We start from the raw sequence: 27,254 nt of genomic DNA on the forward strand, positions 1-27,254 counted from the left end.
TTGAATTAACTTTTGAAAAACTGAGGTGTTCGCTCTGGCATGGCCTTAATCCAGACTCTGTAATCAGCTCACAATCTGTGCATCACAAATGCCCCATCCTTTCCCGCCAGCTTCAACCTTCTGCACCTCTTCCTCCGGGTAATGCATTTTAATTGGTACCTCTCTGTGAGTCCCTAGCATCTCTGGTCAAACAAACACTGTTTTTTTGTTTTTGTTTTTGTTTTTGTTTTTTGTTTTGTTTTGTTTTGTTTTTAAGATTCAGCCTCAACATCTTGGCAGTTAACAGGAGGACAGACTTGCCACAATGGCTACCTTTAAATTGATAAAATCCATAAAATCCTCAAATTGGAGGAGAAAATCCCAGAGATGCAGCCTTTACGTCAATATTGTTGTATTGGCTAAATGAAAGCAGGCATCTGGCATGCATAGCATGGTGCTTTGCTTGTATTTGTTCACAGTCACTCTAAGTCTGTGTCTTAGTTAGGGTTTTACTGCTGTGAACAGATACCATAACCAAGGCAACTCTTATAAGGACAATATTTAACTGTGGCTGGCTTCCAGGTTCAGAGGTTCAGTCCATTGTCATGAAGGTGGCAATATGGCAGCATACAGGCAGGCATGGTGCAGGAAAAGCTGAGAGTTCTACATCTTCATCCGAAGGCTTCTAGCAGAATATTGGTTTTTAGGCAGCTAGGATGAGGGTTTTAAAGCTCACATCCACAGTGACACACCTACTCCAACAGAGCTACACCCACTCCACACTTTCTAATAGTTCCACTCCCTGGGCATATACAAACCTTAACATTTTACTCCCTGGGCCCCCATAGGCTTGTTCAAACATATGAGTCTATGAAGACCATACCTAAACATAGCATAATGCAAAATACATTAAGTCCAACTTCTAAAGTCCCTATGGTTTATAGCAATCTCAACAATGTTAAAAGTCCAAATTTTAATGTCTCTTCTGAGATTCATCCAATTATTTAACTGTAACCTCCAGAGCAAGGTAGGAAATCAGCCGGGCAAACTCCAAACTCTGCATCTCTATGTCTGATGTCAAAGTGGTCTTCAGATCTCCAACTCCTTTTTTACCTCTGTTGACTGCATCAAACTTCTTTCTCCTGGGCTGGTTCCACTCCCTGTTAGCAGCTTTCTTTAGCAGATAGCCCATGGCTCTGGCATCTCGAACATCTTGGGGTCTCCAAGGCAATTTTAATGTTACAGCTTCTTGTTTCAGAATATGGGATCCACACATGATCTTCTGGAATCCTCCAAAGGGCTGGCGTCACTTCTGCAGCTCTGCCCTCTGTAGCATCCTAGGTTCTGGATGACGTCACTCCACTGCTGCTGCTGTTCTTGGTGATCATCCTATGGTACTGACATCTCCAATATACTGGGGTCTTCCACTACAACTAGGCTTCATTAATAGCCTCTCATAGGCTCTCTTCATGGTGCCAAGCCCCAACTCTTTTGCATGACCCCTTCAGTCCTGGGCCATCAACTGCAACGGAGGCTGCACCTTCCCAGTGGCCTTCCATGGCCTCTCATAGTGCCAAGCCTCAGCTGCTCTTCATGACCCCTTCATGTCTTCAAAACCAGTATAACCTGAGTGACTCTTACACATTACCAAGTACAGCTGCAGCATGAGGTACAACCTTGGCTATCTCTGGAACACAGCTGCTTTGTGCTCTCAGAAAACACTTCCTGGACTGGAGAGATGGCTCAGTGGTTAAGAGTACTGATTGCTCTTCCAGAGGTCCTGATTCCTAGCAACCACATGGTAGCTCACAACCATCTGTAATGGGATCTGATGCCCTCTTCTGTTGTGCCTGAAGACAGCAACAGTGCACTCATATACATAAAATAAATAAATAATTCTTTTAAAAAAACAAAAAAGTGTTATTTAAAAAAAAAAGAAAAAAAGAAAACACTTCCCAGAAGATTTCAACTCAGTGATGCTGATCTCTTCTTAATCACCACTAATTTCTTAGCTCTAGCTAACCAGCATCAATTGTCCCAGTAGTCCCTTCTATCCTGGATTCTAAAGTCAGAGCCACATGGCCAATGCTGCCATTGCTGGGGTTGGAACATGGCTCCCCCCTTATTCTATTACCAACTTTCTGTTTTCTAACTCCCTCCATACCTAAGCTTGGGTGATTGTCCCAAGGTCACTATTCCCTTAATTCAATTTAATATCCTTCAACACAGGATTCAGCTCCATTTCACTTTCTGGTGTCCCTTTAATTTTTGAACCATATATTTTATAGTTTTCCTTTCTAAGCTTGCAACACTTGTTCAAAAATGCTCTTCTTGAGACTTAACCAGAGTACAAAGCTGTTTTTTTTTTTTTCTGAGACTTCCTTTGTCAATGCATTTAATATAAATCTCTTTACCTTATCTTTGGATAGACTCTTCATATAAGGGCAAAAAGTAGCCACATTCTTCACCAAAATATCACAAGAATAGTCTCTTGGCTACATATTAAAATTCTTCTCCTCTGAAACCTCTAGAGCCAAGCTTACACAGTTTAAATCACCTTCAGTAACAAAGTCTTCCATATTCCTACTATGATAGTCCACTAAGCCCCATTTAAAGCATTCTACTGCCTTCCAAATCCAAAGTCCCCGAATCCACATTCTTCTAAAGAAAAGCACGGTCAGTTCTATCACAGCAATACTCCAGTCACTAGGACCAACTTCTGTCTTAGTTAGGGTTTTACTGCTGTAAACAGATACCATGACCAAGACAACTCTTATAAGGATAACATTTAATTGTGGCTAGCTTTTAGGTTCATAGGTTCAGTCCATTGCCATTAAGGCAGTATCCTGGCAGGCATGGTACAGGAGGAGCTGAGAGTTCTACATCTTTATCTGAATGCTGTTGGCAGAATACTGGTTTCCAAGCAGCTAGGATGAGGGTCTTAAAGTTCATGCCCACAGTGACACACCTACTCCAACAAGGCCACATCTACACCAAAAGGGTCAAAGCTTCTAATAGTGCCACTCCCTGGGCTGAGCATATACAAACCATCACAGTCAGGTTAGTAGACTAGAGTCTTTGGGCAGCAGAAAAGATTAGGGATGGGGATGAAGGTTAGCAATTGGTTGCTGCCAGTGAACATGGTTCATTCACCAAGCAGCATCATAGGGAATACTACATGGCAAGAAGGACTGAGTGCTCAGTCCCTTGTTTAGTGTGACCTAAGTTCTTTAAGGCTCTGGAACACAGCTGGACAGAATGCTTGTTTTCTCTAATCTTCAGGTTCATTTGGGTGAAATAAAGATAGTTTCAGAGTAAGGTGTCCCTCTGTCCCCCCTCTCTCCCTTTTTCCTTCTTTCCTTTCCTCCATAATTTCTTTGTTTCTCCCTTCCCTCCTCCTCCTTTAAAATAATAGTGGGGAGTGAACCTAGGAGTTCACACTTGCTGTGCAAATGTTCTACCACAAATTCAGCCCAATCATGTTTTCTTGAGGTCAAAGAGGTCAAAGATGCCTTGCTCTCCTTTCTGACTCTGTCTCTTTCTCCTCTAGCATCTTGACACTTTTTTTTTTCAAACACAACCACTCCAGTGAGTCATCTTTCTTAGTATGAGATGGAGATCAGACACTATTCTAAATTAGTACAACGTGGGGTATTTATGAAGAAGAAGGCCAATTAGAGCCACTAGGCTCACAGATCCCTGTAAATGCGGGGGTGGGGGATACAGTCGGTTCTTTGGGACAAGTGGGGTGCTCACCAGTTGCCTTTTCAGGGTTGTTGCACATGAAGCACTGCCATGCCCCCGCTGTTTCACTGAAGCCAAACACGTCGAAGAACCGCACTTCTTCCAGATGGAGCTGAAGCTGCTCCAGATCCTGTTTCAGGAATACAAAGCACAAAGCAAATAAGCATGCCTGCCTGCTACAGAGCATCTGACACCAGAAAGAGGGGCTGTGAAGCTGGAAGGGCTGATGCTGCAATGGAGAGAGCATTGGAAGGGACTTCTCTCAGCCACCCTGGGAAAGAGTACTTAGCTCAGACTCTTTCACGGGATGGCTTTTCACTAAGTGAGGGAGCCTAGCCTCAGGGCTGAGGCTTCGGGTACAGCCTGATGATTCATCTTAGACTTATATGTAGATATTGTTTTCTTTTCTACTTTTTTTTCCAGGGGAGAGTGTGAATGCAGCCTCCTACCCCCCACCACAAATTATGCAGTTGAGTTTCCTGAATTTTGGGAAATCACAGGGGTGCAGTGGATAAGCCTCTCCCTGGGAAAACCACCTTTGTGATCATGGTACCTCCCCTGCCAGGGAAGTATATGTAGATATTGTTTATTCCACAGTTGGTTTTAGTGGGAAATCATCTCTGAAATAGTTTGTCAGTAAAGTAACCACGTTTTGAGTACTCAAGTGGAATTTGACATCCTGAGATGGTTCATTTTTTAGGTAGCCTATGGCACAAAACCATGTCACTATGCTCTTATTTAGAGAGAGGTTCCATTAGGCTGAAAGAAGATGAAAAGCTACTAGCCTAACCATTTAAAAATGTTCTACTGTCCTTGAGGGGCTTTTCTGATATATAAGGAACCCATCACTTGTGTTAACAGGCAGCAGGACTGCACACTTAAGAGCTTGGTCCTTCTTGATCCTTGAACATAGTTTTTTCAGCCTACTTTGTGTTGTGAGCATTGGTGTATTGTGACTTCACTTTCTTGTCTTTGGTTCTGTACTTTCACCTTTCCTACATATTGTGATAATTCTTAGTAACCAGAAAGGCCAGGTGCTGTTTGTGGAGTTTGCATGGTTCCAGACAGACCCAGTAAAGAATGGGTGATGGCTTCCCTAGATCCCACCCAGAATCACTGATTCTCCATTTGCTGACACAGATGCTAAGCACACTAGACTCTGAGCAGTTTGAGAAAAGAACTTAGTTGTTGGGGATTTGATTTGTGCTTACGTGGGAGTTCATACATAGTCTACTATAGGTTTTTTGTTTTTGTTTTTGTTTTTTGTTTTTTGTTTTTTTTTGACTGGTCAGTAAAGAGCCAGTGACCAATGGCTGGATAGGGGGACAGAGGTGGGACTTTGAGGATTCCCAGAGAGAAAATACATGATAGGGAGAAGGGAATCACCAGAGAAGACAGAGAACTAATCATGTAAGAATCAGGGAAAAGTGGCCCCAGGGGCTACTCCTCTGATTGTGTCTGGGGTAACAGAGATAAAGTATAGAAGTTTAGAAAGTAATAACTCAAGAATATCTCAGAGAAGAATGTGTTAGCCACAGAGAGGATGGGAAGTGGCCCAGGCATTGAGCTAGCTAAGGCATATTAAAAAAATAAAGATTGAGTGTGCATTTCTTTCATTGGTGAATCCAGAGTTTTTGGGTGGGTTCAGAGCCACACTCATACCTGCTGGGAGCATAGAGTGGACTATAAATATTCACAGCTTCACTCAGTCTTCTTTGATAACAGCTGCATCCCCAGGATCTAGCATGACACTGGGAAGGGAGTAGCATCATTGGTTTATAGGTGCAATATAAATCCCATTTACCAAAGAACTATTTGAAAGCACAAGGACAGTTTAAGGTTCTCTTTAGAGAGCATTCATGCTCGCCAAAAGATAGATACAATGAGGACAGAGATTTTGTTCGTTGAATTGGGTGTTTGAAACATCAGCCTCTGAAAGTGCTTGTCACACAAATGTACACCAAACACCTACTTCTAATGAAAACCACAGATCAGGCCTTTCCTTATTAAGACAATTGTGCTTTGCAGTCTGGGATTAGACATTTTGAAGTCTTAACATGCTGAATATAGTGTTGTGGATTCCTAATATCAGAGGCATTTCAATAGGCTATGCACATGTATGTATGCATGTGCAACACACACATGTGCACAAGCACACACACACACATGCACACAGACATGAACAAACGTTGTTTTAAAAAGTGGTTTAGAATATGTTCATTAGAAAAAAGAAACTTTTTTTTTTTTTTTAAAGAATGTTCCCCAAGATAAAGACCAAAGACACACCTGGGAGCTTTATAGGTTTCAAAGGATGAAATCCATATTAAAATTTATGGGGAGAAAGCAGATGTTCATAAATATCTGTTTCAAAACTGCAAGGTCTCTGAAGTCTGTCCTTGGCCATCGGCATGCAGATCAGTCTTTGTTTTTTACACAATTGACGATCAATTCTTCATTCCCCACAAACACTACTAGCAAACAAAGGACTTAACACATAGGGATCCCTTCATTTTTCCTGTTCAGAGACCAGGAGTGTCCCAGGTTGTTGCCTATAATCCACACTTGCTTTGGCAAAAAGTTACTTGAGAAGTTTAGGACAGATGGTGAGCTACACCCCAGGGCTCGAGTTGTGAAGCCAAGAGCAGGTTTAGCCCTTCAGAGGATTCAGGTGTTATGCAGAGGGATCCAAGCAAGGAAGATGGATCGTAGTTACAGGAACTATTGAAGCTGGCAGTAACAGTAACTTTAAATAGACAGATGCAGCACATGTAATTTCAAGTATCTGTGAAAAATCAAATTAAGTAAATCACAAAGCAAGCCAGTGCAGACCACCAGAGATACGTTTTGGAACTCTACTTAAATGCGCTTAGGGTCATTATTGGCTTTTTTTTTCCCACTTATTTTTACCCTTCTTGGTCCTTAGTGTTGCCCAAGCACTGATATATGGACACCTCCTATTCTCCTCCTTTCATCTTCTTCAAAACAAGAAAACTGACGTTGCTTTAGGAAGTTACAAACTTCCTTTTAGATACCTTGACTACAGAGGAATGATACAATAGTTCATATCTAATTCTCCATCCCTTTCTGGGTATTTCAGATCTAGTGGGATTGTGGCAGATGGGTTTCAGATGAACTACCGGTAATTTCCATGTCATAGTGTCCATCTGCCTGTATAGTCATGTACATGAGTATTGGAGGCTCCTGTGTCCTTGTAGAGAATGGTAAAGATGAGGAATATCAGTCTCATAGTACACACACACACACACACACACACACACACACACACACACACACTCCCCTTACGTACATAAGATCCTCCTTGCTAGCACATACCTATGAAGGAAGGCTCTCCTACTGGCCTTGAAGAAACAAGACACTTGAGGAAAACTGAATGGTTTCCAGTAGCTAATGAGAGATTAAAAACTGTGTTTGTATGAAATGAGTAAATGTTTTGTTGTTGTTTTCTTTGTTTTTGTTTTGCCAGCAACCTGGACTTTTGGCTCTTCTCAAAGTGAAGAATGATCCTACTTGAAAGAGTCAGTCTCACAGGTACCTTTCAAATCAGGTCTTAATAAAACCCGAGGGATAATGAAGCTCGGGTTGTTTATGCAGATTTGGGAAAGTTACACCAGGAAACATGTTCTGAAAAGGATTTTCCTAACAAATGTCAGTTAGTTAACACAGTTAAAAAGTCACTGGAGGGAAGATGGTCTTGTAAAACAGTTGTTTAGATAAGTTTGCCTCCAACTTTAGAAAATAGTTATTAATGAAATTAAGAACTTGGAAAACCATAAAGAACCTTGTAAATCCACTTAGGGAAAAATACATTAGGCAACAGGGAAAGGTGAGTGGACAATTACAACACTATTTCATTATATTCTATAAAAGTTGTGTGTATGTGTGTGTGTAAAGTTGGGGGTGGGGGGAGGAAGGCAACCAAATAACTTAGCAGGTAAAGTCCCTTGGGTAAAGGAGCTTCGCACCAAGTTTGATGGCCCGAGTTCAATCCCTGGTATCCACAATGGAAAGCGATATCTAGTTCTTGAAGCTGCCCTCCAGCTTCCATGTGTGCTCATGATGTGCACACTACACCATCCTCCAAGTATATACATAAATGCAAGATTTGTTTTTAAAGTGCATGGTAGGCTATGAAACTCACATTGGGGTCTATGTACTGAGGGAGGGTGCTGTGGAAGAGTTTTCTAGAAAGCAGCCAAAGCATACATCTGGAACAGCTTTGGCTCCTGGCACATTTAAGTTCTGTTCTAAAGCTCTCTGAGCACAGAAAGAAATCGTGGGCTTGCCTCACGTGCTGTGTGTGCTTCTGGTTAACAGGATTTCTAGCCTCAAAGTTCATCTATCATATAAGAAATAGAAAAGCTTCAAGAAGTCCTTAATATTCTTGCACATTAATAAGTTCTTCATGCCTTACTAGTTATTTCTAGAGTGCTCACTCTAGCTATATCCCAGTCCCAGGTGAAATTAATTTATGGAGGGAATATAATCAATAATTCATCTTTATATTGGCCTACATTGGACAGGCATAAAGAAAGAAACACTATGCTGAATGCATAAATTAACAGAGATTTTAAAGGAATGCGCACCTTATAACTCAATTGTTTTATTCTTTCAGCTACTGGAAAATACTGTGCTTGAGCTCAATTAATAAAATGTAGTGTCAGAGCAGCTGGTGTGTCAGAGATTATAGATAAAGGGATGGAGGTGGCATAGTTCTGTAGTCCCAGAAAGTGGCACAGGGCACTGGACAATGCCTTCTTACATGTGTGTGTGGTATGGTCACTATACGGCATCTTACCACATGACCTTTGACCCTCCACCTTCTGTAAGCTTCAGCACTGAAAGTCTGAATCTTACTATATTTTGTCATTTTTGGAAATACAGTGATTAGTGCTTTGTCCATAATATATTTCAATGAATTGTTATTTTACTATTTGAGATATGTAGATCTTATTTCTAATTTATATCAATGGTAACTTTGGGGTTTTCTATTTCCATGTTTATTTGAGAATGTTCATTAAAGATTTACAGAGTACTTTTCTTTGCTTTTTTAAAGAAAATGGGTCTTGCCATGTTCCCCAGGCTGGCCTCAAACTCTTGTGTTCCAGAAATTCTGCCTTAGCCTCTTTAGCTGGTATGATAGGTGCATGCTACCTTATTTACCTAGAGAACATCTCTTTGAACTTCTAATCTGGGAGCCGAGGATGTAGCTCAGTGATAAAGTACTTGGTTAGAGTATGCAATGCCTTGTGCTTAACCCTCAACAATGCCACTTGCAGTACAGCACAATATAACTCCCACATCTCTGGAAGTAGTGTAGGAACTCACTTTACTTAACAAGTATTAGAATAAAACCAGTCAGACAAGGATAGGAGTCTGAGATCGTCAGTGTGGCATGCTGGTTATTTTTAAGACATTCAACTTCCCCAATTTCTCAGTTCTCATTTGGCTTCAACATCAGGAATCCTGGGAGACCTGTTATAAGCGTTATAGGCAGCTTTCATCTTTGACACTTCTCAGCAAGCTTTCCAAGAGACTCGGATGTACACTGCCTGGAAAACTCTACACCTTTGGGAACAGATGTGAAGATGGCTGATAGATTCCTCAAATGATTTGTATTTGAGGAATTTGTCAATTTCCGGGTTCATCTGCTCATACATTCTCACGGTATTTGGTTTCATGTTACAAAGTACATGGTCTGTTCACAAAAGCACACTTTTCATCTTTAAAAATCAGAGATGTCATTGTTTCAAATTGTGCAATATGGAAAAAAGAGATGAGCTGTGCAAATCGCTGGGCCTAGTTTGGACGTTAGTAAAATTTTATAGTGCTCAGGGAGGAAGGTGAGCTCCAGGTGGGAGACAGACACATAGCAGTGACAGCAAGGAGCCATTCCTGCCATGTGGGATTCAGGAGAGCATGGATGCCACATGTGAGGTAGGTTTCATTGGCTCTCATTTTGCCAGCCTAAATTAATAAGGAAAATCTGGAATGCATGGCCAAGGAGGTCCCATATTAGTGATATTCCCACTATCAATAGCAACCACAGACTAGACTCAAATTCCTTATGTCCTTCAGGATTCTGGTCTGGCAGCTGTGACTCTGGTTAGGTCCCCGTGTAGCTAGATCAGAATGCCCATATTTGATATATGTTAGAGATAGTTATTGAAACACTTTTATATAAGAACTAACAAAGATGTTAGAATATTTGATTGAGTTCAAAAGACAGATCTATACATTCACCTAAGGATAAGGCAAAAAGAATATGGGGGAGCAGGTAGGTTGATGACGTAAGAGTTTAAGTCAAAAAGTATATGGAAAAGGTCACAGAGGAGTATGCAGCCAAGTAGGAAATGAATCATTAGCAATTTAGATAGCTAAAAAAATTAGTAGCAATTTGGATCATGCTATAGAAGCTTTACCAATATTTCATAAACATGTGTTTTTCTCATGTGTCCTAGGCTGGCCTTGAACTTGTTTTAATTAGCCATATATTTTCATTTACTTATTCTGGTGGCCTTCCCTAGTCCCCAACTGCATATAATCCTGCCTAAGCTATGAGTCTCAGGAGGAGCTAGAGTATAGAGAGACGGAAGATTAACTAAAGGAGGGCTCTATGAAGCATGATGGGGGTCATCATCTATGTAATGGGCAGGACTTTTTGGTGATGCAGCTGATTTGTGGTCACACATGCTCCTGTAATTAAGGATATATGTTCTTATATGTAAGCCCAATAAACTCACTGGCTCCACTTGCTATTCTTGGTTGGAATTTTTCTTTAGTCTGTTGATGTCCTAAGCAGGGGTATATAGATATTTGTTTGCCCCTCCCAAGGGAAGTCATGTAGCCACTACAGTGCACAGTTGCCTGCTGTTTAGCTCGATGGGTGACGGCTGGCTGGCAAGTGGCACAAGATAGTTTTTGGTCAGACTGCCTAAAATTCAAAATTTGCATCGTTATTTCTTTTCAAGGCATACTACTTTTATTTTGCTAAGCAAAGTATGCATGAACTCTTAATGAACACATCTTTAGTAATTCTTTTTTTTTTCAATTAAAAATTTGGGAGAAAACTCAGTATTCCTATCACGCATTCCTACCTATCACCTTTCAGATGCAAGCTGAGCATGCTCAAAGTGTTCCTGATCAGAATTTTAACCATTGAACATGTATGTCATGACCTTGAGCTAAGCATGCTCAAAAATGTGATTGACACCTATCCTCGGTCTGAGCATGCTCAGGAATGTGCAGGTCCCTAATGTGTTTTCCTAAGAATATGTGTGAACTCAGGGCATTGGGTTGCATTTTCTCTTCTTTCTTTCTTTTTTATTTTTTCTATTAGATATTTTCTTCATTTACATTTCAAATGCTATCCTGAAAGTCCCCTATATCCTCACCCCACCCTGCTCCTGGCCCTGGCATTCCCCTCTACTGGGGCATATAATCTTTGCAAGACCAAGGGCCTCTCCTCCCAACGATAGCCGACTAGGCCATCCTCTGCTACATATTCAACTAGAGACACAAACTCGGGGGTGGGGTGGGGTACTGGTTAGTTCATACTGTTGTTCTACCTATAGGGTTGCAGAACCCTTCAGCTCCTTGCGTACTTTCTCTAGCTCCTTCATTGGGGGCCCCGTGTTCCATCTAATAGATGAACATAGTGAACATCCACTTCTGTATTTGCCAGGCACTGGTATAGCCTCATAAGAGACAGCTATATGAGGGTCCTGTCAGCAAAATCTTGCTGGCATGTGCAATAGTGTCTGGGTTTGGTGGTTGTTTAGGGATGGATCCTTGGGTGGGGCAGTCTCTGGATGGTCCTTCTTTCCATCTCAACCCCAAACTTTGTCTCTGTAACTCCTTCCATGGGTATTATGTTCCCCATTCTAAGAAAGGATGAAGTATCCACACTTTGGTCTTCCTTCTTCTTGAGTTTCATGTGTTTTGTAAATTGTATTCTCCACTTATCAGTGAGTACATATCATGTGTGTTCTTTTGTGATTGGGTTACCTCACCCAGAATGACATCCTCCATATCCATCCATTTGCCTAAGAATTTCATAAATTCATAGTTTTTAATAGCTGAGTAGTACTCCATTGTGTAAATGTACCACATTTTCTGTATCCATTCCTCTGTTGAGGGACGTCTGGGTTCTTTCCAGCTTCTAGCTATTATAAATAAGGCTGTTATGAACATAGTGGAGCATGTGTCCTTATTACAAGTTGGGGCATCTTCTGGATATATGCCCAGGAGAGGTATTGCTGGATCTTCCAGTAGTGCTATGTCCAATTTTCTGAGGAACTACCAGACTGATTTTCAGAGTGGTTGTACCAGCTTGCAATCCCACAACAATGGAGGAGTGTTCCTCTTTCTCCACATCCTCGCCAGCATCTGCTGTCACCTGAGTTTTTGATCTTAGCCATTCTAACTGGTGTGAGGTAGAATCTCAGGGTTGTTTTGACTTTCATTTCCCTGATGATTAAGGATGCTGAACATTTTTTCAGGTGCTTCTTAGTCATTTGGTATTCCTCAGGTGAGAATTCTTTGTTTAGTTCTGTACCCCATTTTTTGATAGGGTTATTTGATTTTCTGGAGTCCATTTTCTTGAGTTCTTTGTATATATTGGATATTAGTCCCCTATCTGATTTAGGATTGGTAAAGATCCTTTCCTAATCTGTTGGTGGCCTTTTTGTCTTATTGACAGTGTCTTTTGCCTTACAGAAGCTTTGCAATTTTGTGAGGTTTCATTTGTTGATTCTTGATCTTACAGCACAAGCCATTGCTCTTCTGTTCAGGAATTTTTCCCCTGTGTCCATATCTTCCAGGCTTTCCCCCACTTTCTTCTCTATAAGTTTCAGTGTCTCTGGTTTTATGTGGAGTTCCTTGATCCACTTAGTCTTGAGTTTTGTACAAGGAGATAAGAATGGGTCAATTGCATTCTTCTACATGATAACCACCAGTTGTGCCAGCACCATTTGTTGAAAATGCTGTCTTTTTTCCACTGGATGGTTTTAGCTCCCTTGTCAAAGATCAAGTGACCATAGGTGTGTAGGTTCATTTTTGGGTCTTCAGTTCTATTCCATTGATCTACCTGTTTGTTGCTGTACCAGTACCATGCAGTTTTTTTTTTTTTTTTTTTTAATCACAATTGCTCTGTAGTACAGCTTGCGGTCAGGCATGGTGACCTCAGAGGTTCTTTTATTGTTGGGAATAGTTTTTGCTATCCTAGGTTTTTTGTTATTCCAGATGAATTTCCAAATTGCCCTTTCTAACTCGGTGAAGAATTGAGTTGGAATTTTGATGGGGATTGCCTTGAATCTGTAGATTGCTTTTGGCAAGATAGCCATTTTTACTATATTAATCCTGCCAATCTATGAGCATGGGAGATCTTTCCATCTTCTGAGATCTTCTTTAATCTCTTTCTTCAGAGACTTAAAGTTCTTACCATACAGATCTTTCACTTTCTTAGTTAGAGTCACACCCAGGTATTTCATATTATTTGTGACTATTGTGAAGGGTGTTGTTTCCCTAATTTCTTTCTCAGCCTGTTTATTTTTTGTGTAGAGAAAGGCCACTGATTTGTTTGAGTTAATTTTATATCCATCTACTTCACTGAAGCTGTTTATCAGGTTTAGGAGTCCTCTGGTGGAATTTTTAGGGTCCCTTATATATACTATCATATCATCTGCAAATAGTGATATTTTGACTTCTTCCTTTCCAATTTGTATCCTCTTTATCTCGTTTTGTTGTCTAATTGCTCTGGCTAGGACTTCAAGTACTATATTGAATAGGTAGGAGAAACTGGGCAGCCTTGTCTAGTCCCTGATTTTGATGGGATTGCTTCGAGTTTCTCTCTATTTAGTTTGATTCTGGCTACTGGTTTGCTGTATATTGCTTTTATTATGTTTAGGAATGGGCCTTGAATTGTTTGGTTACATTTTCACGTCATCAAAATATTGGCAGACTTTAAGTGAAGCTATTGTGAGACAAGGTTCATTTGTATAAATATTCACTCCTTAATTTGTATCTTGGGACCAATATCAATTATTGAAAAATATAAATCAATGTTCAGTAGCATTTTCACTTTTACAAGTGGTATTACACTATAGACTCCATTCCATTTGTTCCAGTCAAGATCTCTCCAGGGGGGCTAGGGAGATGTCTGGGTAAAGTGCTTGCTACACATGTATGAAGACCTGAATTTGAATTCTCAGAACTCATGAAAGACAGCAAAATGCTGTGTGTCTGTTACCCAGTGTTGAAGGATTGGGGCAGAGAAACAGGTAGATCTAAGATGGTCTCTGGCAAAGATCTGTATCTGGAAGAGTGAGACCCAGGCTCAGTGTGAGACCCTGTCTCAAAAAAAGTGAGATGGAGAGAGATATTAACATTGGCTTGTCCATTTGTTTAAGTATGGGTGAGTGTACCCACTACATGCACAAACATGTACACACACACACACACACACACACACACACACACACTCCTCTTCATAGTGCCATACCCACCATCCACCTTATGGTACCCATTATCAGGGGGCTGTGTAATTTTTGCTCTCACAGGAAACATAAAACTAAGAGCATCCTTGCCCTTACCTGCCTCTCTTGTGGTATGAGCAGGGCTAATTGTGGGACAAACTTTCCAGAATGGGTTATAAGGTGTTCATGTTAGACTGTAGAGAATGTGTGTGTGTGTGTGTGTTTCTGCATAGTTAGGGCTTTCTGAGATGTTTTTACAGAATGACATGACCTAATTTTATTAGAAAGTGAGATACTAGCGATTTATTTTCTTAGAAGTGTTTATGATTCAGTGTGGGGATGAGACCAAACCCCTGGAGAAGTCCTTGTCTGTTGGGTGTCCAATAGACTTTGGTCTCATCTTTCCTCTGGAAAGAGTTATGTATTAACAAAGGTCAAACATAGGAACCCACGCCTCTTTCCAAGGAGGATAGATTCTTTCTTTCCTCCTTTTGTAAATGATCGCCCTACACAAAGGACCAGAATTGTCTTTTCAGGTTCTTGCCTACAGTACAGACCCAATAATGTGTTGGATGACATCTGGTTCACATTGTGTTGCCTCAGGGCTAACAACAGAAACCAAAGGGAACTGGCAAGGCTATTTGCTCTCAGAAAATAATAATCTGCTCAACTCCAGAAACTTGGTTTCATGAGATATTAAGCATTTTATATTATGCGTATCTTTAATGTCATTGCGTTCTGCCAAAGCGCTCTCCAGAATGACCCTCAAGTTTACATTTCTACTGGCTGAACACCAGGGGCTCTTTTTCCACCTCGAAATTGGGAAGCCTTTTCTAGGCTCAGAGTTTTCCAGGAAATTACAATGTATGTTCTGTCTCCTGTCTGAATAGGCTTTTGTGGACCATAAGTACATGGGATCTGATTCTGTCATGCTTGCAAGCACCTGCAGTGACTTCGTAAGTAGTTGCTTCTTAAACACCAGCCAGGCTTCTAGAGAGAACATTTTGTTCTCCCTCATTATTGCCTCTCAATGGAGAGAAATGTTACAGGTTCTGGGGATCACAGCAACCATTTTTAGGTGCTATTTTAATATGCCTACTCATGTCAATGTTCGATCAACATCTAGCTTTAAGAATTATATTAAGAATTAAAGCACACCTTTAATTCCAGCATTCTGGGTGGCAGAGGCAGGGGGATCTCTATGAGTTCCAGGGTGGCCTGGTCTACAGAGTGAGTTCCAGGATAGCCAGAGCTACACAGAACAAGTTGTCTCAAAAAATGACAGAGAACAACAACACAAAATGAATTATTTTGTAGATGTGTTAACTACTTGAAGTAAAAAAAAAAAAGGAGATAAAATTGATTTTAGTGGGTGAGAGATGGCTGAGCAGTTAAGAGCACTGCTGCTCTTCCAGAAGACCAGATTTGGTTCTCAGAGCCCACATTGGTCACTCTCTCCTGGACTCCTGTATACATATGATATTCATTCATAAACACACATACAGAGAGAGATAGAGACAGAGAGACAGAAAGAGACCAAGAGAGACAAAGACAGAGAAAACTTAAAAACAAAAGAAAGCCCAGAATGATTTCAGTGCTAACAACACCCCTACAACCATGAGGGACACTCTTAAAACTCACCGGGCTTTCTGTAAGAAATGTTGCAAGCACACCCCACAAATCGCACCATACATGAAGTGTAAGGATTCTCTGTACATCCAAGGCAAGTCTTAGAGTCACTGAGTCTATTCTCAGTGAAAAGGCTGAAATCACAAAGAAGCATGCGTGTGTGGAGCCGAACTGCAGATTCAAGAGGATGCTGGCTCTCCAGGGACAGGAGCATTTCAAACTGGAAGGTGGTAAGAAGAGAAAGGGCCATGTGTTCTTGAGACAGAAGGCATTGCATCCACACTGCTAGAATTCTAAATGTCTTCTTCTAGTCATTCAACAGACAAAGCTCAGAGCTAAGCCAAAGCAAGGTAATGGTGACAGAGGCAGATGCCATCAGCAGGATAGCTACCATGTGGATAAGAACTGGATACGGCTAACTATGGTCAATTTATACAATGGGCACTTATAGAGACACTAAAATGAGGTGATCTACATGCATAAAGGTATTTTAAATGTCATTACTATTATGAGGATTAGTAAGTGACATATGTGTGGTAGGGCATGCATGCCATATGTGGAGGTCAGAGAACAACTTCATGGAGCTGTTTCTCATCTTCCCCCTTGTACTGGGTCCTGGGAAATCAAACTCATATCACCAAGCTAAAAAGGCAGGCCATCTCACTGCCCCAGCGAGATATGCTTTCAAACAAAATGCTAAGTGTAGAATTAAAGACCAAGAGGTGGTATGAAAATACTTCTGGAGGGCATTAAGTCAGCCCAGGAGAGCATCTCCGACCACTTCCTTCTGTAGAGGTTGATACTTGAAGCAACTAACAAAGAAAGATAAACACATTTTTAATCTGGAGAAAGGAGACATGTTTTTTTGTGCTTCTCTGTATTTGTGAACTATTTACAGGTCCTGCACACATGGGGGTTGCCTTGACGACCCTCAAGGCACTTGTAGAGTAGAATCCTTACTTTGCCCTTGCAAGCTTCATTTTGATAACGAAAGCCACTGAAAGGCTGCCTCATCTTTCTGATTTTTGTATCCATCCTTGTCAAAGGGCTCTATGCTGAAGTTTAAGAAGATATGTTTTTGTTTTTAAGTGTGTGTGTGTGTGTGAGAGAGAGAGAGAGAGAGAGAGAGAGAGAGAGAGAGAGAGAGAGAGAGGAGGGGGAAGGAGAGGGGGAGGGGGAGGGGGAGGGGGAAGGAGAGGGAGAGGGAGAGGGAGAGGGAGAGGGAGAGGGAGAGGGAGAGGGAGAGGGAGAGGGAGAGGGAGAGGGAGAGGGAGAGGGAGAGGGAGAGGGAGAGGGAGAGGGATAGACAGGCAGACAGGCAGACAATTTGATAGAGACAGAGAAGACCCAGTGACTGCAGGTGCTTCAGGATTGAAGTGGTGTCAGATGTCAGAGCCCATGGAGCTGGAGTTACAGGTGGCTCTGGATGAGCAGATGTGGCCTTGACTACTGAGTCATTTCTGTGGCCTCAAGTTGAAGTTTTTACCTAGTACTTCAACCTCGGAGACAAAGAAACAGGCACGAAATGCAAATTATTTCAGATGTATTCTTTTTGTCTTTTCTTAGAAAACTAAGCAGAGTTAATTCCACTCTTAGGAAGTAACACAGAATGGATTGAATGACCAGGGGTTTACTTCAAATAAGACTTCTGGGGGGGGGGTGATGCCCCAGTGTAAAGGGCAGACTTGGAGCAAGAGGGTTATAATTCACACCCTAACATTCTCAAGAAATCATCCTTATTCCCTTGAGGTTTCTAATATGCCATTCCAATTGCATAATCCTGTGACCCCCTGAACTTCAGGGAGGAGCTGCCACAGCACTCATGGGTAATCATAATACTGCTAAAACTGTAGAGAAATGATAAAAGTATTAAAAATGTCTTCTAAACATGAAGCTAAGCCTCTCTTTCCATATAGAAAAAATAGTGCTTTGGATCTTTGAACTAAATAAGCAAAATCATTTTTTTTCCCTGCAAGGAATGACTTGTTTAAGAAACATGGATGTTAGAGTGCCCGAGAAACATTTAATTTTATAAAAGCAAGACATAGTTATCTGCCTGTTTTTGTTAGATGGTTGTCAGATCTGGGAGCAATGGATGTAATGGGATGGCAACATAGAAGGATGTGAGGAACATGAATGTTTCAAGGGGCCGTAATGACATGCACATGGTTTGATGGGGCAGTAATGAGGCAGACAAATAGAAAGGCACACAGAGATATGCATCGGCAATGATGTAATGAGATGCATAAATGGATGAGAGTAATGACAAAGGCATGGGGGACATGATGCGATTTGTAAACGGGAGCTTTAAATGGAGAGGGTGGGAAGGGTGGCCCAAGATGAGAAGCAGAGGGAAAGGCTGTGGTGCTGTGTGTGAATGGAGGAGCTAAGCACATGTGCATGATGAGGCGGTAATGAGATAAGAATGGGGTGGAATAATGAAGTTCACAGATGGAGGGGTGTAATGAGCTTCGTGGAAGGGGGGGTGGCCACAAGCATAAAAGGAAGGGTTTAATACCAAGAAGAAAGAGATGGCACAAAGAGATTCGGGGACTGAAAGGAGATGCAGAGAAACGGGATGCTGTAGAAGAGATGGAAATAACAAGATGAGCCAATTAGCACTCTAATGAGATGCCAACATGAAAGGGCATAGTGAGGTGTGTCCATTTAGGGAATAATTAGACACCCACATAGGACGGCTATGAAGGACCCAGGTTCTGATGAGACACAGATCAGAGGATTTAGTTCTTACTAAGGCTGTGAAAACGGAAGAAAAAAAATCTAGAAGAGGCCACAGAGGTATTTAAATCGGAAAAGACATGACAAAGGAGGCGATTTTAAGGATAGCATCAAGGTTTGTTTGTGAAGAGATGGGTTTATGGCTGCTGTGTATAAGGCCCTATAAAGATGGGCTGTGGCTGCTGTGTATAGGGCCCTGCTCTGTGCCCTACACTCTGCTAAGTGTTTAAGAGCCTGAATAGGCACACAGCACCTTCCTATGAAGCCCATGACGGAAGGAGCTCATTTCTAGTTTGAAAAAATGAGCTGCAGTTTGAAGACTCCATCTGCCCAGCACATTAACACATGGGTGGTGGGTATAGGAGCCCTGCTAGCTGGGTTACTACAGCCTTTGCCTCCATGTTGGTGTTTTGGAAGATCTTGTGGCCAAAAAGTATCAGATCAACTAGTCTCTTGGTTGCTTTCTATCACTGTGATAAGATACCCAAACCAAGGCAACTTATAAAAGAAAACATTTAATTTGGGGCTCGTGGTTGCAGAGGCTTACAGTCCATAACCATCATGATAGGGAGTATGGCAGTCGCTAGGCAGGGAGCTGGAACAGCAGCTGAGATCTCAGTAGGAGGCAAAGAGCTAACTGGAAATAGCCTGGGCTTTTGAAACCACCACGTCCACCCCCCAGTGACAAATCTCCTCCAACAAGGCCACACCCTCTAGTCCTTCTCAAACAGTTCCACCGACCAGGGACCAAGTATTCAAACACATAACCCTATGGGGCCATGCTCATTCAAACCACCATACCTGGAAGAGATGCAGAGATACCATGGCACACGTTCACCCCAGTGTATGCACCGTTTTCAGGATCTGCAGAAGCTCCAGGAGCTGGTATTGCTCTTTAGCTGATTTTTGTTTGTTTTGTTTTGTTTTGTTTCCTGTATCTTGAGCTGGTCTTGACCTCCTTATATAGCCAAGGATGACCTTGAATTTAAGATCCTCCTGTTGCTATCTCCAGAGTGATGGGGTTTCAGGTAAGTAATACCATGCTTGCTGGTTTATGTAGTGCTGGGGATTGCAACAGGACCTCTTCAACCCGGCATCTGAAGTAGCACCGGAGGCATGGGAAGTACTCAGGAATATCAAATCTAGTTTGTGTGCTGACCTAATGCTGTTCTCAGTTCTAGGGAGAAGAAGGCTATGTGAGACACTGGGGTTCACTACAAGGGCCACTGTCTTGACAGGAGTCAGCAGATTCTGTCCATATGAGGCATCAAGTGTTTCCATGGACGGCCGTTTAGCATGTAAGTTTTATTTTTGTTTGTTTGTTTTTGTTTTTGTTTTTGTTTTTGTTTTTGTTTTTGTTTTGTTTTTATCTCTCTTTTTAAGACAGGTCCCCTACTTTTTTGATTGATGTTCAATAGAAACACTAAGTTATATTGAATATAAACATAAAAATATACTGAAAATAATGAATTCTGAGAAACATTTTTTTTCCAGAATTTAAATAAAACAGAGCTCCCTCCCTCCATATTCGTATAATTGCTAAGGGCAAGGCTTGGAGTGTTCTTAGAACCATGTTTACCAGTTCACAGGACACTTGGGATTCTAACACTAAAACCAAATGCTACTGATTTCTCTTTCCTCATGTGTCTGTCATTGAGGCTATAAATTGACCCGACCTTTCAGGGACAAACTAGAATTTATATCTCGCAATAAGTATAAAACCCAAGTGACTACTTATATTTAGGTGCACAGGATCTAAACAAAACAAAACAAAATAAAACAAAATGCTAATCCTTTGATCCTTTTCTCAAAAACCTTTTCAGGAGTGTCTTGGAATTGTTCTCAGAGGGTTTTTTTTTAAATTTTTATTATTTATTTATTTATTTAATCATAGAATAAGAGAATATAAGAAACAAGTTTCATTGCTTCCATAAAACCTAGTTTCATCTGTGTACATGTGTGTTTGTGTGTACATGGGCACGTGGGCATATGTGTGTGTATACATGAGCACATGGGCATGTATGTATACGCGCGCACATGTGTACTTGTGTATGGGGGCTTTATATATGTCTGCTCAGCAGGCAGGATCCAGAGGATGCTCTGAGATGCTGTTTCTCAGGTGCTATCTACCTCTACTTGGAGATAAAAATCTCTTACTCCCCAGCACTTCTCAAGTCGGCCATTCTCATTGGCTAGGACTCCTCGGGGATCTATCTGCCTCTGCCTTCCCTGTACTGGGATCACAACTCTATGCTACCATGCCCACTTTTAAAAGCATGGATTCTGAAAATTGAACTCAGGTTCCTGCACTTTTCCAATTAAATTATCTTTCCAAGTCCATAGTTTTTAACTGAGACATATTCAGCTTGAGCAGTTTCCTTTTATAATGTATCTTTTATTTCTGAAAATAAAATTAATTTCTAAATGGCAAAACTTTTTATTAAGTTATATAATATACTCATACAGCCACATTGGGTGTTGGGAAATGCAGACATGAATGGGAAGACCTTGGTCCCACAGCTTCTGAGAGGCATAGAGGCATTAAAATGAAGTAATTCTTCAGTATGCTGAATGCTCCCCTGACATGTGTAAGGTTATGGGGACATGGCCAAGGGGATCATTTTGTTTGGAGGAGACTTGCAAAGGAGTTGTAATATCATAGCATGCCTTACCATTTATTGAGCTCTGACAATCTGCCACATACTTCCCAAGGATTTTGTACACATTGTCTCTTAAATCTGTAACATCCCGTACTCTGCGTGTAAAGAAGCCGAGGCACAGGGCAATAAAAGAGCAAATATAAGGACAGGAGTCAAGCCTGGGTCCTATATTTTTTTTTTGTCACCAAACTATGATGCTGCATAAAGATTGGTTAGTGCCTAGTGCTTGCAAGAACTTATATGCTACCCATGAGAGTGGCAGGGAGACCCCCTATGCTCTCATAAAGTAGAGACAGTTTATGCTTGCACTAATCACTTAGCAAACAGTGCAAATCTCCATTGGGTTAGAGCAGACATTCCAGAGGGACTGCATACCTTGGTTCTCTTAGGAATAGAGTTATTTTGTTAACTATTTGTGAAAGTTAAAAAAAAAAAAAGAAATTCCTTGACTGATGCAGAACATCTGGCTGACTGTGAAGGAGTGTTCGTGTCAGTAGTAAAATCGACATGCTTCATTATCAGCCTAGCTTGAGAACCATGGAGGAAATATGATACGTTGATAGGCCTGGATATCAGCTAACCGAGAAAACACTTCTATGCTAACTTAAAAATAATGTAAAGCAAATGCTCAGGATAAGGAAAACATGTGTGGACAGCGAGTAGATAGAAATGATAGTGCATTTTATTAGACTGGCGTAAGGACAGTGGTTTTCTAAGTGGGATCAGCGTATTCAAAAGCAAGGATGGTAAAGGAACAGATCAGTGTATAACAATGGAAAGAAATCTGCTTTTGGATAGTGAATAAACTGTCATTTAGTTAGGTTCGTTGTGGCTACAAAATCATATGTCACCACTTAGCATAATGGCTCATGGGGACAGAATTGTTTAATAGGGGCCCTGAAGGATAGCTGTCAGGGGAAAGGAGGCATACAGTTGAGGGTAGAGATGGTTTAGGGAGGTAGGCGTCAGAATTTGGCTGGATTCCCAAACTCAATGGTCCCAAAGGCATCCATTACGGGCATGCTTGAAGAAAAGTCTAAGGGCTGCATCTCCCCTTTTAAGGACTCCTCACTTTCAAACCTCGATTCTTATGCCAGTCATGTTAATTGCAGGTGAGTGAGCATTTGGCTGTGGTGGTAGAGCACTAGCGGTATACACCATGGTAAAACCTATCTCCTGTTAAGCTACAGCTTTCACTACTACCTCACAATGCAAGCCCTATTTATAGTGTGGTGAGCACACATTGTGGTCAGGTAACTCATCTGTCTCTCTTCCCCAATGCCCATCTTTGTTAATTTTGACAAGGTTCATAATCGCTTGTGTGGTTGCTTCCAAAGTCAATTGCAGAGTTAACCCAGCACAAATCCAATCTCTTATCACCCAGAAAAACGTGACCCCCCCATCCCCACCCCACTGATCTAAAGACTACACGTGCATTTCCCAAACTGGCTTGCGGGTAGGTAAATGCATTCTTTTCAGAAATTTGAACTTTTCATTTTAGGCTGTGTCTTTACCTTTTCTCATTTCACAAATACATCTCTTTTAGTTTGAGACTAAATGCACTTCATCACGTGACTGGCTGATCCTAGCTGGACAAACAGTTGGCTAAGACCCAACTGGGTGCTCCTCTGTGTCCAGCAGCCCCACTGCATTTCTCTGGGATTTTCCTCTGTGGCTGAGTGGTAGTTGATCACACATACATACGCATATGTGCAGGCACACACAAACATATTTTCTTCACCCTTTCTTCTACTTCTGACAAACAAGCCTGCCTCCATTTTAGGCTCAAACTCCATCTTATAGTAAAGAGAAACTAGATGCATTCGTGTCAGTGATTAAATCTGCCTCTATAGGGTTGGGCTATGCTTCACCTGTACCCTTAATTACAAATGGCTCTGCATTGCTTGTTCCAAGAAAGGGAAACCATGTCTTTGTTTCAAACAAACATTTTGCTACTTTTGTTTCAAAAGGTTGTTATGACTATCCGCTGTTATGACTACCTCATTATGATCACCTTGCAATCATGTCTTTGTTTCAGAAGGTCTTTAGGACTAACTTGTTATACTTATGTTTTGCTCTTGTAATCGCCCTTTGTCCACCAAATCTTTCATTTGGGAACCCCTAAACCCTGAGGAATAAAAATCTTGTCTTCATAACTTATGCTGGCTTCTTGAAACTGATCTTAGGAGGATGTAGTCCAAATACAAGAATAAAAATTTATGCTTCAATTAATTGCTGTGTTAATTAATGCGACCATGATAGTTTAGGTCAATGCCTTTCTCTTCCCATCTTTGGGATCAACAGTTCCTAGTTGTAGCCCTCATTTTCTTTATCCCTTAGTCACTGGATGAGCTCCCAGACACAGCTTCTTCAGATGAACACTTGCAACCCTTTTCATGATTCCACAAATTGGATATTGTGAATAGTGTGCCAACAGACATAGGGCAGACATCTCCAGGTAGGCTGACATCATTTTCCCTGGTTATACACCCAGACACAGGGTAGCAGAATCCTATGGAAAAATCTAATTTTAGTTTTTAAAGGAGTGTCCGTACTGCTTCTCCTTATGACTCTGCCAATCCGTGTTCCCACCAACGGTGTCTAGGAGTTCCCTTGTCTCCATATCCTAGCCCGAATTTAACTTTCATTTTTGAACCCAGGTGAGAAGATATCTCCTTGTAATTTTGATGTGCATCTCCCTGAGAGTTAAGGACATTGTGCATTTTGCCCTTTTAAATTGTTACCATCTCTCAATTTTTCTTTTCCGGGCTGGCTAGATGGCTCAGTGAGTAAAGGGACTTTGCTCCAAGCCTTATCACCTGAGTTCATCCTTGGGACCTACATGGTAGAAGGAGAAAAGCAACTTCTGATAGTTGTCCTCTGACCTACCTATGTACCCTGAGACATGTGGTCTCCCCTCCAAAAATGTGATAAAAATTTAAAAACACATTTTGAGCATGTTTTATAATAAAAGAACACTATGAAAAATGTATACATACTGAATGTGTGTTCACAATATGTTTTTGTTGTTTGTTCATTTTAAATGGAACATTTGATAAATTTGGAGGAGAATGTTCTAATATGCCAAGGGTTCACCTCCTCTCCTTCCTCCTCTCCCTCCTCCTCCCCCTCCTCCTCTCTGTCCTCATTGTCTACCCCCTAGCTCTTCTCCATCTCCTCATTGTTTTGGTTTTTGGTTTCAGGGCCTTCGCAAGTCATTCTCTTAGTCAGGAAAGCTTACCCCAAATCCTCTTAGTGGTTAGTAATTTGTACATTTTATCAAAGGTGCATTTTATTTGTGGTCAGAGGAAAGTACTGAGGTGTGTTAGCACACACCTGTAATCTCAGCACATGGGATATGGAGGCAGGAGCATCAGAAGTTCAAGGAGAGTCTCAGCTAAATAAACCTGAAACTAGCCTGAGCTACATTCAGTCCTATCTCAAAGAAAGCAAAGAACAAAAAGTGTCTAAAACCTTACATTCAATTGCTTCATACAGGTAAACATTAAAGTTTACTTAAAGAAAAATTCACTAACGTAGGTGAAGTCTATTATAAAATGATTTTATTAAGAGGAAGGAAAATCAATAGATTTATTGAAGAAATGAAGCCCTCCACAGAGCACCTGGAGAGCTCTGTTAATAATTCCACTCATGTGTGTGCTATCCATCCCTTTGAGGGGAACAAAGCACAGATTATCAGAGAACCAGACAGCTGGGGGATTGCTAACAGTCCAGAATCTGAGAGAGATGGTATCTTTATTGATACACATGACCCGGTTCCCAAAGCATGGGGAAATCCCATATGCCATGAAAATGAGGTCTCCAAAACTATGCTCATTATGGAAACAAAAACATTTAAATGAAATTTGCAGCTGAAATACAATTTCTAAAAAATGCATCCCATCTGGCTGCCATTTGGAGTTTTGCTTTCTGTCCATGTTGCTTCAGACACACCTGACAGTTCCCAGGGTAGCTGGTCAGAGGGTTGAAGCATAAATAAAAGTGACGCTTCGATCCCGGGCGGAACAAAATGAGACCTTCTGATGCTCCCAAGGGCTTCAATGCAGTGTCTTAAATTATGCTGTTAATGTGCTTGAATAAGTAAATGCACAAATAAGCAGTTAGCGAGCTTATGCACCGGATGCAATGTTCAGACCCTCCTGTGAAATTTCCCAATTGAGAAAGAAAACACTTTCATAAAACTGGCCTGTGTGCAAGTCTGTGAGGCATTTTCTTGGGTAATGATTGATGTGGGAGGGCTGAGGCCACTGAGGATGGTGGCTCCCCTGGGAAGGTGGTCCTGGGTTGTTTTTATATATATTTACTTTTTAAACAGAGAGAAAGACTTGAAGCTGGCTGCATGGGTAAGGCAGCTGAGAGGTGTTGGGGGAGAGGAAAGAATTGTATGAAAATTTCAAATAATATTTTAGAAAGAAAAAGGAAGAAAAAGAGAAAGAAAAAGAAAGAAAGAAAGGAAGAAAGGAAGAGAAGAAGGAAGGAAGAAAGAAAGAAAGAGAAAGAAAGAAAGAGAGAGAAAGGAAGAAAGAAAAGTTAGTTAAGAAACACGCCAGTAAACAGAATTCTTCTATGGCTTCTACTTCAGTTCCTGCTTTCAGGTTTCTGCTTTGAGTTCCTGCCTTGGCTTCTCTCAGTGGTGGACTGTGATCCGGACACCTAAGTCCAGCAAATCTGTTTCTCCCCAAAGTCCTTTTGGGCATGCTCTTTATCACTGTAAGAGAAAGCCATCTAGAACAGGGACTCACCACGTTTTCTTTGAGACAGGGTCTCTCATTGGCCTGGAACATCATCCAGCCGGCTAGACTAGGTGGCGAGTAAGCTCCCAGGGTTCAGCTGTTTGGCCTCCCAGTTTTCCATCCCTGGGATTACAAGAGTGAGTTACTCTGCCCTGCTTGAATGGTAATCTTCCTGTTTTACCTTCCCGAGAAGCTGTGACAGGCCTTGGTCACCAGATCTGGCTCACATTACCTTTATAAGGAGGTTGCACCTAAGCCTAGCTTAGGACAGAGTATTTCTGTATTATAATACAAAACTTCCTTATGCTTAAGTATCTTTTCCTAATAAACTTAACTAGATTTAAACTTTTGGAAAAAACAGTGCCTCATTCACTCTGGTTGTCCAGCTAATGATTACGTAGATTTTTCTTAACTACTTTTAATTGGATCATCTTGTTTTGATATTAATAGATTATGAAATCACTATTTTTTCATATCACTGCCATTTTGGGCATCTTGGTATTATCACAAATTTTATTTTTTGTCAATCTGGCCATTATAAACTTGCATAACATTAAAAATGTGTAAGTCAGTCTCTGAACGTCTTGTCCTTCATGACTTGGCCCTTTGAGGTTCATTGTGTTTCAAATATTTCTCCCAGCTTGTGTGTGTGTCTTTAACTTTGCTACAGAATATCTAACTAGACAGAAATTAAATATTCTAGGTAGTTAAATTTATTCATATTTATTTTTAATGATTTTTAGGATTCATGTTCATATTCTTTACTCACTTGTCCTAATTTTTTTTCTTGTTCTGAAGTTATTAGATGACATTTTAAAATTTCACTAGTTATTCTTAGGTCTTTAATTTATCTCCACGGTGTTTGATATGAACATAATTATACCTTTTTTAAAAAAAACCTTTTTATTGATTCTTTATGAATTTCCACGCCATGCACCCCAATTCCACTCATGTCCCCATGCCCTTGCAATCTCCCCCACAAAATAAGATAAGATAGAATTTTAAAAATCTTGTCATGGAAGCTGTTGTGTGTCACAGTATGTCCCCCCCCCCCCCACCGCCCCACATCTCTATTTGCAAGTGTTCGTTGCAGTAAGTCATTGGTCTGTTGTTGCCCTGTGTCACAGAGATCCCGCAGCTTTGGATCTTCAGGACTGGTTTCTTCACATGCTCTAGCAGTTCATAGATGGTGTGGTGATTTGAATATGCTTGACCCAGCGAGTGGTACTAGTAGGAAATGTGGTGTTGTTGGAGTG

General features: G+C 41.1%; 1 protein-coding gene and 1 pseudogene across 3 annotated transcripts in view; both read right to left on the reverse strand.

The window, feature by feature from the left end:
* The window catches only part of Veph1 (ventricular zone expressed PH domain-containing 1), a 243,417-nt gene that overhangs the window by 30,408 nt on the left and 185,755 nt on the right, over positions 1-27,254 (reverse strand). For all 3 annotated transcript variants that reach the window (NM_145820.3, XM_006502143.4, XM_006502142.4), the window contains one exon: positions 3,736-3,853. In NM_145820.3, the coding sequence (NP_665819.2) occupies positions 3,736-3,853 (118 nt within the window). The remainder of the gene's footprint in view (positions 1-3,735; positions 3,854-27,254) is intronic.
* Gm26442 lies at positions 4,144-4,296 on the reverse strand (annotated as a pseudogene).

This window comes from Mus musculus, chromosome 3 (genome assembly GCF_000001635.26).
Source record: "Mus musculus strain C57BL/6J chromosome 3, GRCm38.p6 C57BL/6J".
Classification (NCBI taxonomy): Eukaryota; Metazoa; Chordata; class Mammalia; order Rodentia; family Muridae; genus Mus; species Mus musculus.